The sequence below is a fragment of the Tribolium madens genome, unplaced genomic scaffold (genome assembly GCF_015345945.1).
Source record: "Tribolium madens isolate multiple individuals breed KSU strain unplaced genomic scaffold, Tmad_KSU_1.1 Scaffold_2;HRSCAF=44;Tcas5.2_LGX, whole genome shotgun sequence".
Lineage (NCBI taxonomy): Eukaryota > Metazoa > Arthropoda > Insecta > Coleoptera > Tenebrionidae > Tribolium > Tribolium madens.
In genome coordinates this window covers 4,808,208-4,820,816 of record NW_025400995.1, presented here as the reverse complement: position 1 = coordinate 4,820,816, position 12,609 = coordinate 4,808,208, and the positions used below count along the sequence as shown (strand labels likewise).

At 34.7% G+C, this 12,609-nt stretch overlaps 2 protein-coding genes across 7 annotated transcripts; one reads left to right on the top strand and one right to left on the bottom strand.

Moving 5' to 3' along the window:
* Positions 1 to 1,545: 1,545 nt before the first annotated feature.
* Positions 1,546 to 10,549, bottom strand: LOC123006799 (ensconsin-like). 6 transcript variants are annotated; one of them, XR_006412833.1, is made up of 9 exons: positions 8,446 to 8,609; positions 6,388 to 6,894; positions 4,321 to 4,761; positions 3,595 to 4,045; positions 3,115 to 3,538; positions 2,823 to 3,065; positions 2,648 to 2,770; positions 2,492 to 2,598; positions 1,546 to 2,436 (listed from the first exon to the last, which is right to left on the bottom strand). XR_006412833.1 is itself a non-coding variant. In XM_044401580.1 (9 exons), exons 1-9 carry the CDS (start codon positions 10,415 to 10,417, stop codon positions 2,423 to 2,425), a joined length of 2,352 nt encoding a protein of 783 aa, XP_044257515.1. In that variant the 5' UTR covers positions 10,418 to 10,549; the 3' UTR covers positions 1,546 to 2,422. The 6 variants fall into 6 exon arrangements, 5 of the variants coding, with proteins under 5 accessions (XP_044257515.1, XP_044257514.1, XP_044257516.1 ...); XM_044401580.1 differs by lacking the exon at positions 8,446 to 8,609 and adding an exon at positions 10,372 to 10,549 and having other exon boundaries at positions 2,652 to 2,770; XM_044401579.1 differs by having other exon boundaries at positions 2,652 to 2,770.
* A 152-nt stretch (positions 10,550 to 10,701) lies between these two features.
* LOC123006801 (acetyl-CoA acetyltransferase, cytosolic) lies at positions 10,702 to 12,584 on the top strand. The gene is made up of 7 exons (XM_044401583.1): positions 10,702 to 11,100; positions 11,146 to 11,267; positions 11,316 to 11,428; positions 11,476 to 11,672; positions 11,726 to 11,949; positions 11,996 to 12,181; positions 12,238 to 12,584. The coding sequence occupies exons 1-7, from the start codon at positions 11,055 to 11,057 to the stop codon at positions 12,517 to 12,519; spliced, it is 1,170 nt and encodes a 389-aa protein (XP_044257518.1). The 5' UTR covers positions 10,702 to 11,054; the 3' UTR covers positions 12,520 to 12,584.
* The last annotated feature ends 25 nt before the right edge of the window (positions 12,585 to 12,609 follow it).

Sequence of the window (12,609 nt, the reverse complement as noted above, 5' to 3'; positions counted from 1 at the left end):
TTGTAAATCACGGGTCTGGTTTATATTTAAATAAAAAAAGCGATTATTTGGCTAACCAAGTTAAAATTTGACATTGTGATATCAAAGTTTGATGCGCTGACAGGTCCAAATTCATTTAGTGTAAAAAAAATTTAGGTAAATTAACAGAAAGTATTCATAAAACACATAAAACTGTTACGGACTCGTTTATTATCAAAAAAAATTAGAAAAATTCTCAAATTATACCCTATCAATACTTAGTTAGGTATATGAAATATCGCCAGTTTTAATTAATTTGAAGTCGCGATTTATCAAGTGCACGTAACCGATGCCCCACCCGGTATGTTATGGCGACTTCTCTGTTCAGGGATCACGTAAGCGTGTAATTGTTTTTGGAATTAGAGCCTGAAGTTTATTTTAGTCATATCAAAATTGATGTTTTTGTCCTTAGTATGGACAACTGTTGACTTGGATTTTTAATAAATCGATATTCTTGTATGTTTCAGTGAAGTCTAGATTTGTGTCATGGATGATCATTTGTTTGATATTTGGAAGGATATTGGAATAAGTTATGGATTGGCTTTAGAGAAACAAGCAGACTACTATGACTCTGTTCAGAACAAAATGATTTTTAGGTGTAAATCTATCGATTATACAATTATTAAAATTTTAAGAACTTTTTAAAGTATAAAAAAGGTACAATTTCAAAACACTTGAAAATAAGAACTTACGAAAAATGACGGATCTCAATTACAAAGTCTGGCAAGATCAGTACAGAGACCAAGTCGAAGATACTGGAGGAAGATATAAAAAATATATCAAATCATGAACAAATGAGAAATTTATGACCTAAAATTATGGTGTTGAAAGTAGTACATTTGTTAAAAGCGTCACGTTAAGATGGCAAGTGTTAACCAAAAGCAAGAACACGCTTTCAATAATAATTTTCAAATCATCGTTCACGTGTTCGACACAGACCGCAAAACAAACAGAAGATCTTAAAGAATTAGAAGTAGAGATCTAGTAAGTCCATCAAGACGAAGGCGAAGCAGCAGCTTGCTTGAAGTTAAGTCCTCCTGGGTAAATTACTGTTAGTGCTTTGTTTACTAATCCGTTTTCCGGCTGTTTCTTTCTTACACTGTTATTATTGCAGAGTTAAAATCTAGTCTAGTCTAAATCAGAGTCGAAAAAGAACTAAAAAGTGACCAACAAAACGTCTTGTACGTCTCGAAAGCGTGGTAAAAACTGAAATAAAACAACTGGGACATTATTGCTTCAACTAATTCAAAATGCAACACGAAATGTATTGTGAAAGGAAATCAACAATAACGTCTTCATTCTGACAGAATAAAAGTATAAAAGTATAAAATTATACAATTTCTTTCTTTTTACGATCAAAGTGACAGTTCCATACACTTAAACAGTGTAATTCGTCTAATTATGACTACTTTTATTAATTATAAAAACTTAAAATACATCCGGATTTTTTTTTAATAATTATAGCATCGATAGATTTTAGACGTAAAACTCGCTTTGTCCCAAACACATCCATATAGTAGTTAGAAGTCATAAATAAATTTTACATTTATTAAGCACTTTTCAACAAGCGTTTTACAGAATTGTATTAACCACATAGTATTATTGAGGGTTACCTTTGAACCAGATATTTAAACCTATAATTGCCTCCAATAGTGAAATTTGTTTATATATAAATATGAAAATTAATTACGAGTTATAAGAAAAAAATTACAGTTACAATTACTGTTCCAGTCAAACGGAAAATGTTTAATCTAATCTATACAAAACCTATTTAACATACTAACAGTTTAGGAGATAGGTAATGTAAATAGGTAGTATTTGAAAATATATTATTAAACACTAATAACGAAATAACCCTTTTCCATATTAACATTTTCACAAAAAACATGACTTTAATGTGATAATTTCAAATGCACTATTTTATAAACTGCTGATAAAACATTGCTGGACAAACATAAAAAGAAACCAACGGGTCCAACAAAGACAGATTATAAGAAATAACATTATACAACAATTCAATATACAATCAAGATGACTAGTAATGACTGAGTTTTAATAATATGGAAGATTGTGTAATCTCGACCAAAGTCAAATTAGTTAAAACGGAAACAATTTAACAAATACAAAGTTCAAAACGGAACCATTGAGTTAATACTGAAACATCACACAATGTAGAAATTGCTTTTGGTCGAGATTTGAAACATCCTCAGTCGAAAAAAATTGATAACATTATTTAAACAAATTATGAATAGAGTTGCCATACTTTCCATGCACCCAGAAGTAAATATATACACGTATTTAGCATAGACTTTACTTAAACACGCAAAAATATCAAAATAAATTACTTTAAAATTAGGATAAGGGCAATTCTATACATATAAATATGCAACTACAATTCGGATGTTCACATCAATGGATCTGAAAAATATGAATAATTTGCTTCTTTAACTATTACTATTTATTAGACAATTACCATACTGTTGCGTAGTTTGCCATGTATTATTTGAATTAATTGAATCAGTACTATTTATTGTATCTATCGACACAGTGTTTGCATTCTTGACCGTGTCATCGGGAATACTAAAACCTCAAATGTAATAAAACATCACAACTGCATCTTTTTATATACCTACATATTATCAACTATATCCACATCTTTCCCGTTTTTCGTTCCCGTCCCGTTCTCTTGTTCAACCGGCTGAGTACCGTTCATTTTATTTTCAGACTTATTCTCATTTTTATCTTCGGAATTCTAAAAAACACCGGTCATTTTGATCACCGCACTCGCCGCATAAAACACCTACCTGCTGCCCCGGCGAGTTTGCATTATTCACCCCTCTGGTTCTTCGCATAATCGCTTCGACCCTCTTCCTACGCGCTTCTCTCTCTTTTTCTTCATTTTTCAACCTCTCCTGCTGTTCGGCAAACTTCTTCTCGGCTTCCTCTCTCGCTTTCTTTTCTGCTTCTTCCTTCAATAATTTCGAACGCTGCTCTTCCTCTCGCCGCAACCTTTCTTCCTCCTCCCGCTTCTTTGTCTCTCTGATCGCCTGAAAAACTCGTGCACATTACTTCCACTTTAACATCATCAAAACCTACTTCCTCTAATCTTTCCTGTTCGGCTAACCGTTGCGCTTCTATTAGCCTCTGAATTTGTTCTTCTTCTCTTCTTTGTCGCTCGAGTTCGGCTTGCGCTTCCATCTCAATTCGTAGTCGTTCTTGTTCGGCTTGTCTTTCGGCTTCTTCTCGAGCAAGACGTCGACGTTCTGCTAAAGCTGCCTTTGCTTCTTCTTCGGTGTTTATACGAACTTTAGTTACCGACGTCGTCATTTCATTTTCTTTGTTTTCTAAGGCAGGGGCTTCGGATGGCTTCGTTTCGCTAACTACAGGGACAGGTTGGGACTCAGGTTGCGGGTGGTGACCCACCGACTCAGATTTTATTAATTCATTTGTTATTTGTTTTATCTGATCACTGTTGCTTACGTCCAAGGGTTTTTCAGTCGTCAAGGCGCTGTTTTCGACTCTGTATACCGAAACCGCATGTAGTGTTATCAAAACAAGCAATAGATTTTTACTCACTCTTTTACGTTTGGAGTGGCTGGTTTGCCATTTTCTACTGGAACTTTTTCGGCCGTTTCTTCTTGTTTCGTTTCTTGTATCTCGGTAGATTGCGTGGGTGGTTCTGGAGGTATTTTTAATACATCATTTGTTTTATTATCAGGAATATTACAATTAGGGGCGGCTACTGGTGATGCTAAACTCTTTGGTGTATCAACCGGCGATGATTTTCTTTTAGTTGGCTTATCTTTAGTATCTTTATTTATAGATTTCCTAGTTTTTGGTAATGGAGGTTTAGTATCCCCTTTTTTATTATCTGTATTTTTCATAACGTCATGAGTGATTCCTGTTATTGCAATGCTGGCCGGTCTTTGACGTCTTGGTGCCGTTGATGGACGATGTCTTACACTTACTGAACTAGTTACGCTGGTTGTGCTTTGTTGGCTTAATGAACTACTTGGTCTTGACGATGCTATTATATAAAAAAAATCTAAGTTAGTTTCCTTGTGTTAGTGTCATTGGAGGGTAAATATGGGGACCGTATGAGCCACCACCACCAGAATACAAAAATAATCTAAGCGTAAAATTATCCAAAACCCAGGGTTAATAAAAGAGTTGTGTGCTAGAAAGCCACCGTTTGTTAGATTTATCTGCCACCGACACTGTGTTGGGTTGATCCTGAAGACCAAAACAAGAAGGAAGATACGTAGAAGCCGTATTGGTGTGATAGAAGAAGAAACAACGTACCCTCGCTGCAATTAGAGGATGCAAGTAATTTCTGTTGTCTCAATTGTGTAGCGCGTGTTGTACGCGGTGCTATTGTGGGTCCATCGATTGACAACTGATGCATACTTCTGCTATCTGATTTGTTGAGTGGTTTCCTATTTTGTGCCGGACCTGTTTTACTTACTGCTAGGTGGCTCATGCTACGAGTTACTGAGGATTGTCTAGGAGAGGATAGAGGTCTAAAGGAGTATGTTGTTTCCACAACAGCTGGCAAATCTGGCCTCTTGCGTGGTTTCGCTAGTTGGTCTAAACGCGACATCGAATAAGCCCTACCTGGTGAGTGATTAAGTGATTTGCGTGATGCAGCAAAAGGTGAATCTCTAGAAGGAATCGTTGGCATTAAATCAGTGCGCCGACGACCAACGTATCCACTCGCACAACCAGCAGGTACCAATGGTGTACCTAATAACAAAATTGCATTTTTAAAAATAATTATATCTCTCTTTAAGCGAGAGAAAAGCATAGGAATTTTCAGATGGTAGAAACATCACCATTTTCTTTGAGTTTTTCCACTTATTTCCTCTTCAGGAACCCTAAAATCCAGATCACGACAAATTTCATTCTTTAATTAATACGAGAACTCTACAACAAGAATCTCAGTAATTCTCGTATTACATGTTTACTGACTTGAAAATCATCAAATTTAGATTAATCCCAGATAAGTCACAAATTAAATAAATTTTCAATTTAACCGTATTTCCGTTTATTGATAAATTTTCACAAGTAGTATGTCAACTCAATTAAAGCGCAAACTCGTAAAAAATTGACAATTACAAGAACTGCGACCATAATACAAAATAAAAACGATTGGATAAATTATTATTATTTAATCATCAACGACAGCGTTAACCGTACTACGTAACCAATGACCGTATTAAATGTTTTATTTGTAGAATCCTACACATTTTTTGCATCATATAAAATCTGATAACGAAGAATTTTCCTGTTTATTGTACTTTTACGTTAAATCTAATTAATTACTTCGGAATACGTTTTGTTTCCGTTTTACCACAAATGTTTATTATCAGTTATTCTATTGATAAATTACTTGAACATATTTTATCACAAAACAATAATATTAGTAAAAATAACTATTGTTCACAATTTAAAAATACGTTTCTGACAATTATTATCATTATGATTATGATTTGCGGTAAACAGTGACCAGTTCGATTGTCACTGTCGATAGTATATATTTTATTAAAAACCGGTTTTTACAACAAATTAATAATTTCGACATCTTCATTGCGTGAAAAACGTCACTAAAATAAATGTTAACCTTTCGTTGTAATTCGTCTTTGTTGACGTCGTACAGGGAAAACACTCAGGATTTTCCTTTTATGTACTTTATATTTTACAGTTAATACAAAGACGTTAAGTCTCTTAAAAATGTAAAATCCGCATAAAACAAGAGTTATTATCTCCTAGTCAATATCGAATGGAATTTTCCCACCACTATAAACTAGTGTTCTAGAACACTGATTATCGATCCATTTACTCAAATTATTTTAATATCTAATTGAAAAATAATTATTTTGTCTATTCCATTTGCAAAAGAATGATTCGAAGAAGACCCCATCTTCGGTTTCTTTGAGTGACTAGAGCATCTTGATAAAAATCCAAGTCCATTTCCTATTCATACTCGTTAAGTTGGACAATCGAATTACCATAATAATAAATCCTCAGTGTATATATTCTTCGACTTGTGAATATTACATAAAACATTTTCTTATCTGCATTTTGCCCGAGTCTGAAATGACTGGCGAATTAATATTCGTTAGTAAATGACCAACTTCAATGTTGTGTTGTGCATTCTTCACTTCTTCCCGAATTACGTAAGTGTAACTTAATTTTTAATTGTAACCATAGTGACGAAAAACTCAAAAAAAAAAAAAATAAACAGAAAAAAGAAAGCGTGTATGTTAAACATAGAGTAAGAAAAGAAAAAAAAATCGTTTCTGAACCATCACAACCACAAAACACATATTTAATTTTTCCATAACCAGTTGAAAAACCCCTTATACTAACTTTCACCCGATCTCTCTAGTCCACTCGCTGATGTTGCCCTTTTTTTGCTGCCACTATCGAGATCCCTTTCTGACTGCCGCCTCGTTAACTGCGTCGATGTCGCACATGTGATATTTTGTATCGAAGTTGCCCTTCTTGGACCCCAAAAAGCCGTAAGGTCTGTCGGATCGAGCATCCGTGGCGTCGACGATCCAAACGCAAAAACAATATTACTTCTTTCATTTCGTTTTTTCGCTTCGATCCTTGCTTCCCTTTCTTGATTCCTTTTTAGTATTGATTCTAAACGATCCTGATCGGCCTGTGCGATCGCCCTTTTTCTTTCTTCAACCTGTTGTCTTCTTACATCTTCTTTACATCTCAATTCTTCCAACCTTTTCCTTCTTTCTAATTCTTTCTGTTCTTTAAATCGTTGTGCTGCAAACGCTTGTGCTTTCATCTCTTCCAGTCTCTTTTGTCTTTCCTCATTTTGTTTTTCTTTCAAGTTCTTTATCCGCACTTCCTTGTCAACTGGAACAAAATTTCGGACGCGTCATTGACCTTCAATCTTAACTAAATTAGAACGAAGCTTGACGGATTGCCAAATTATGTCATTCAGGGCAACGACGATAACGACTCAACTTAACTCAAATTTTTATCTCGCGCAAACAAAACATTGTATGAAAGTTTAGTTCAGTTTACTAACGCAAACACCTTCGAAATTCTAAACTTATACTAATTTTAGTTTGTTAGTTATGTTACAGGAATAGATCGGGGTGAAAATTCACCGCGTTTGTTTGCTTACCTTCTCGTTAAAGTCGCGAAAGAAATATAGTTTAAGTGTAATATTTTATTAATGAAAAATCAATTGCATAATTTGCGTTAACAAAGTCAACTCTTGATCTAATCTACTATTATGACAACAGGTGTTAAAATAAATCTATATCTATTTTTGTTGATTTAATTACATATGCGTTTGTGCATTCTTTCAAATTAAAATTCTAGATTTCGGCACTTTTTACTTGAAAAGTGGGACTGAATTGTGTAAGCGAGTTTTACTTTTGGAGTGAATTTTGTTTATTTTCCAATTATTTTTGATTACAAAATCAATGAAAAACCATATGGTATTGAGTTGTAGTAAAATAAGTAACTACTTGTTACTAATATATTACAATTTTTTTGTCTTCTAGGACAAGAACAAAATTCGTCATCGCACGTAATGTATGTACTATAATCCGCCTACAGTAAACTATGCAAAATGATGCCACCTTTGACTGTTAGTCATAAAAGGAAACCATTAACAATACTGCAGTAGGTGTAGGTTATCGAGTTCAATGTTGCACTTTATGAATAATTAAACAAACCACCATTATAATGTGGAGAGAATGTACACCCGTTCACAGAAAAAAAATAACGATTGTAAATTACACTGTCTGCAAAAATTTTAAGTCGAGTGGGTTTTCGATTCGTTATTTTCGCTTGGTTTCTTCATAATGACTGAGTTTTTAATCGAAAAACCGTACTTGTAATTTCATAGTTGCGAACAATTTAAAAATGAGTACTATTTTTCTTGATGAAATTAATTGTGGTTGCGTACCGTTAAGGCCGCTCCCATAATGTATCAACTGTGCTATTTCATTCAAATAAATTCAAGGAAAACTGATCGATATTGCTACAATGGGAAATTTTATGAGTCAAATTGGAGATTTTGTTTCAAAAAATGATTTTACAAACGTAGGTTTTTCAAGACAAGATCAATTACCTCATTTCCTGTCAAGACTTCCGTCAAGAATTCTAATTTTAGATGACCAAAAAATAGTTTAATTTTTTTGTTGAAATTAAAATGATGAAGTAAATTTCCACGAATTGTTAAATTTATCGATGACTTAATGAAGAGATAATAAAAATTCCTCGCATAAATTACTCGCTTATTTGAATATTTACACAGAAGTGGGACAAAAACGCGAATAAGAATTGCAGGTTATAAACAAACTAATTGCTTTAAGGTCATTTGGAGGCTATCTCTAGGAAAACCTGACTTGTTTTTTTTTTTCTATTCCAGAACCTTTAACTTGATCTTACCTACATTCTTGGCATTGAAGTGTACTTTCTTGTTATTTTTGTATTGTTTCACTTTCAATACATCACTTTTACTAACATTTTCAGACGATAAGGACTTCACTAGAATACTCCTTAAGTAGTCGAGAGAGTCACTATTGATACCTTCCGGAACCATTTTTCAACTAACACACTCTCCTCCATGCACTAATAATCCAAACTCCATTCGCATAAACATTATCAATTTGATAAAACAAAAATATGAATAATCTTTTCGGTGAGCTAGAGAAAATACAAACCTGCGCACATGAATAAACTGTATATAACCTTGGCCATTTAAGTATTTGTGTTATAACAATTATGTGCATATTAATGGTAAATAATGAATACTCGAGCTTAAGGTGACGCGCTTCAAGCTCCAGCTTCCCACATTTAACACCGAAAATAATAATAATAATATTAATAATAATAATAATAATAATAATAAACCACACAGTATCGACTCACTTTGTTTGCAACAAGCAAATACATTGTGTGTTTCGCGCTTGAAATGCACGAATTTGTAATCTTTTAACACTTTATGGAAGAAAAACGAATTTGTTACACTTAAGGAACAGCTCAATTAGTTGTAAATTTATTGTTAACTACCGTACAAACAATTTTAACGTTTTTACAACTAGAAATCAACGGAAATGCATACATATTGGGGAAATTACCGTTCCAATTATTAGCCGGTGAAATACAAAATTGCGAAAAAGTGGCTACATGTGACCAATTATCGAAAAATTCGGATTTTTATCAAATTGCCTGTGTATGGAGGTAGGATGGTTTTTACTGAAAAACATTCATAAAAATTTAGCCGCGCCGTTGACTTTGATAAATATAGTTAAGTCACATTTAAAAAAAGTTGTATATACGCTGCAAGGGATCCCGTAGAATTTAAATATAGCATCCACCACATATAGAATAAAATGTAAACAACAAAAGTGAAGCATTTAGAATATTTGAAAAAGGTTAATTCGGCGACATCTATTCGAAATAACTGCACGTAAATTGAATCGATAAGAGCAGCCTAGAAAAGCTCTCATAATTAGGTGTGTTGATTACTGTAGAACAGCCAAATAAATTAGCACCTCACCCACCCATCTAACAAATTAAAAAAATACATGTTGTCCACCAACATAACGGGTTCTTTATGAACAATTCGCAAATCGAATTCAACCAGATTTAGCGAATTGATTGACATGTCAATAGAATTTTGTAACGACATTAAATGAGTTAAACCAAAGGGTTTAGGGCCCACGTGGCATAAGTTTAATTTTGCACCTGATCAGTCCCGGTTTATCGTCGACTAATATTTCGCTTATTAGATCTGATAACATCGAGATTATTTTGAGGAAATATGATTTTAATGAATATAAATAACCGGTGACTTTGATGAGGAAATTTATTTGCGTCGCAGACAGCCCTAAAGTTGCCTTGACAAAAACTAACCTATAATTACAAATCGGTTTGTTTGAAGCAAATTTCAGATGGAGTTTAAGTACAGCTTGTTAATCGGGTTAAATTATGGGATTCTTGAAGGGTCTATTGTCGAATTTGTGGCAAAAATTATGAATTGGAGTTTGACAGTTGAATTAACGAAACACCGGAGGTCTTAAAAATATCTGTCATTCACTTCAATTCAATATTCCTATAATAAGTATGAGCGCATGTAAGCAAGGTCTAATCCTCCGATTGCCAAATAAATTGATAAAATTCGGTCAGTTTCTGAGTGATTACAATTAAATTTATCATTTAATTATGTAGTACATGAAACCCACAGATGGTGGACTTTTTTCACTTATATAACTTTGCTTTCAAAGACACCGAATTCTAGCAATAATCGAAGGCCAGTCCATTCAAAACAGACTTATATAACTAGAGAACAACACCAGAAACAATTCTAACCTGTAGCTTTAGCTTGTTCGGAAATATCCCGTGCGTTTTCTGCCATTTTGGCTCACACCACTAACCACTTACATCAACGACATAACGTGAACCAGTGACGTTTGGTTTCAATAAACCACCACCAGGGGGATTCCACAAACCGCCCCCATAATCACTAGAAAAAATCCCACCACAGACAAACCACCCTCGCATACACGAAACCAACAATTTTTCAAAAAAACCCCTCAAATAAAAGCGCAAAAATACAAACTTTTGAATTTCTAGGTTACACAACTGTCAACGTGACATTCCAGAGGGCGGTGCTATGCGCGAAATTCAAAATTTCTTGCAATTTTACATGAAAACAATTAATCGATTGCTTTGTGATTTCAATTTGTATTTTTAATTGATTTTTATAATTTTTCTCCTGAATGATTTAAAAATTTGTATGTAATATTATGGGCACTAAAAAGAAAAGCATACCAGTTTCATGGTACAAAACAAACAAATAGTCTAAAAATGCCTCATCGTGTTTAAAATAAGTTTAAATTTTGAAAGTGTGTTACACCCTAACCTAACTTTTTGTTCCGGTTACTAGTGGAAAATGTTCAGTTGAAAATTCGGCCACACATTTAGTAGAACAGCTTTCTCTCCCATCACTCATCAACGATAGTATTAATTTTCATTTACAGCAGTATTCAACAATGTCGAATCACGTATTTATTTTATCCGGCTGCAGGACAGCAATAGGTAAAATAATTATTTTTTCTATAAAAAATTCATCGAAATTTTTAGGCAGTTTCCAGGGACAATTTGATAAAATTCCCGCAAGCGAATTAGGTTCCGTCGTAATAACAGAAGCTTTAAAACGAGCGACAATAAGCCCCCAAGATGTTGACCAAGTCATAATGGGCCAAGTAATTCAATTTTGTATTTTTTTGGTTTCCATTCATAGTTTTCTTTAGGTTCTAACCGCAGGTCAAGGTCAGAATCCAGCACGACAAGCATCAGTGGGGGCCCAAATACCTTACACTGTTCCTGCATACACTATTAATATGTTATGTGGCTCAGGCTTGAAGTAAGTCATTTATTGAATCATTTATGAAACTCAGAAAATTACTGCAGGTCTGTGTGCCTTGCTTATCAAGCAATTTGTAACCAAGACAATGAAGTTGTTGTGGCTGGGGGACAAGAAAGCATGTCTAGGGCCCACCATTCGGCTTATATCCGCGGAAATAAATTGGGAGCTGTCCAAATGAATGACACCTTACTGTGTGATGGTCTCACAGACGCGTTTAACAGTATTCATATGGGAAAAACTGGTAGGAACCGCGTTTATAGTGACTAGATTTTGGAAGTATTAATTATGTTGTAGCGGAGCATTTAGCGAAAGAGTATAAGATTACACGGGACGCGCAAGATAAGTACGCTTTGGCGTCACAAACAAAGACGCAGGAGGCAATCCAAGAGGGGCATTTCAAAAAAGAAATTATTGGAGTTGTGGAAAAGAAAACCGGGAAAGTTTTGGATAAAGACGAATTCCCGAAAGCTGGGACAACTCTAGACGGTTTGGCGAAACTAAGACCGGCTTTTGACCCTGTAATACCACTTTTTTTCTGAATTAATTTGAAATTTTCAATTGTAGAACGGCAGCGTAACTGCTGGGAACGCGTCCGGAATCAACGACGGCGCAGCTGCTCTTGTTTTATGTAGCGAAAATCAGGTGAAATTGAAGGGCTTGAAGCCTGTGGCCAGGATTGTCGCTTGTGCGGAAGTCGGAATTGACCCATTGTGCATGGGATTGGGACCTATCGGGGCTGTGAACAAAGTTGTGAGTGTCTATCTAATATCTGAAGACATTTTTTTTATTTCAAACGTTTGATTTAGTTGGCCAAAACGGGTTGGTCAAGACACGACGTCGATTTATACGAATTGAATGAAGCTTTTGCCGTTCAGAGCCTCATTGTGGTTGATACACTCCAAGTCGATGCGAAAAAAGTCAATATTACGGGTGGTGCTATCGCTCTGGGGCACCCAATTGGGGCTTCTGGCGCCCGCATTCTTGTCACGCTGATCCACAATTTGGAACGTTTGAATAAGAAGAAAGGAGTTGCAGCTTTGTGTATTGGGGGAGGGATGGGGATAGCCATCGCGATTGAAATGTGTTAAGTTTGTATTTGATTGTGTATTTTTTTATTGGATTTGAATTAAAGTATTGGTGAAGTTAACTCGAATCATGTTTTGTATCGCCCCCGAGTA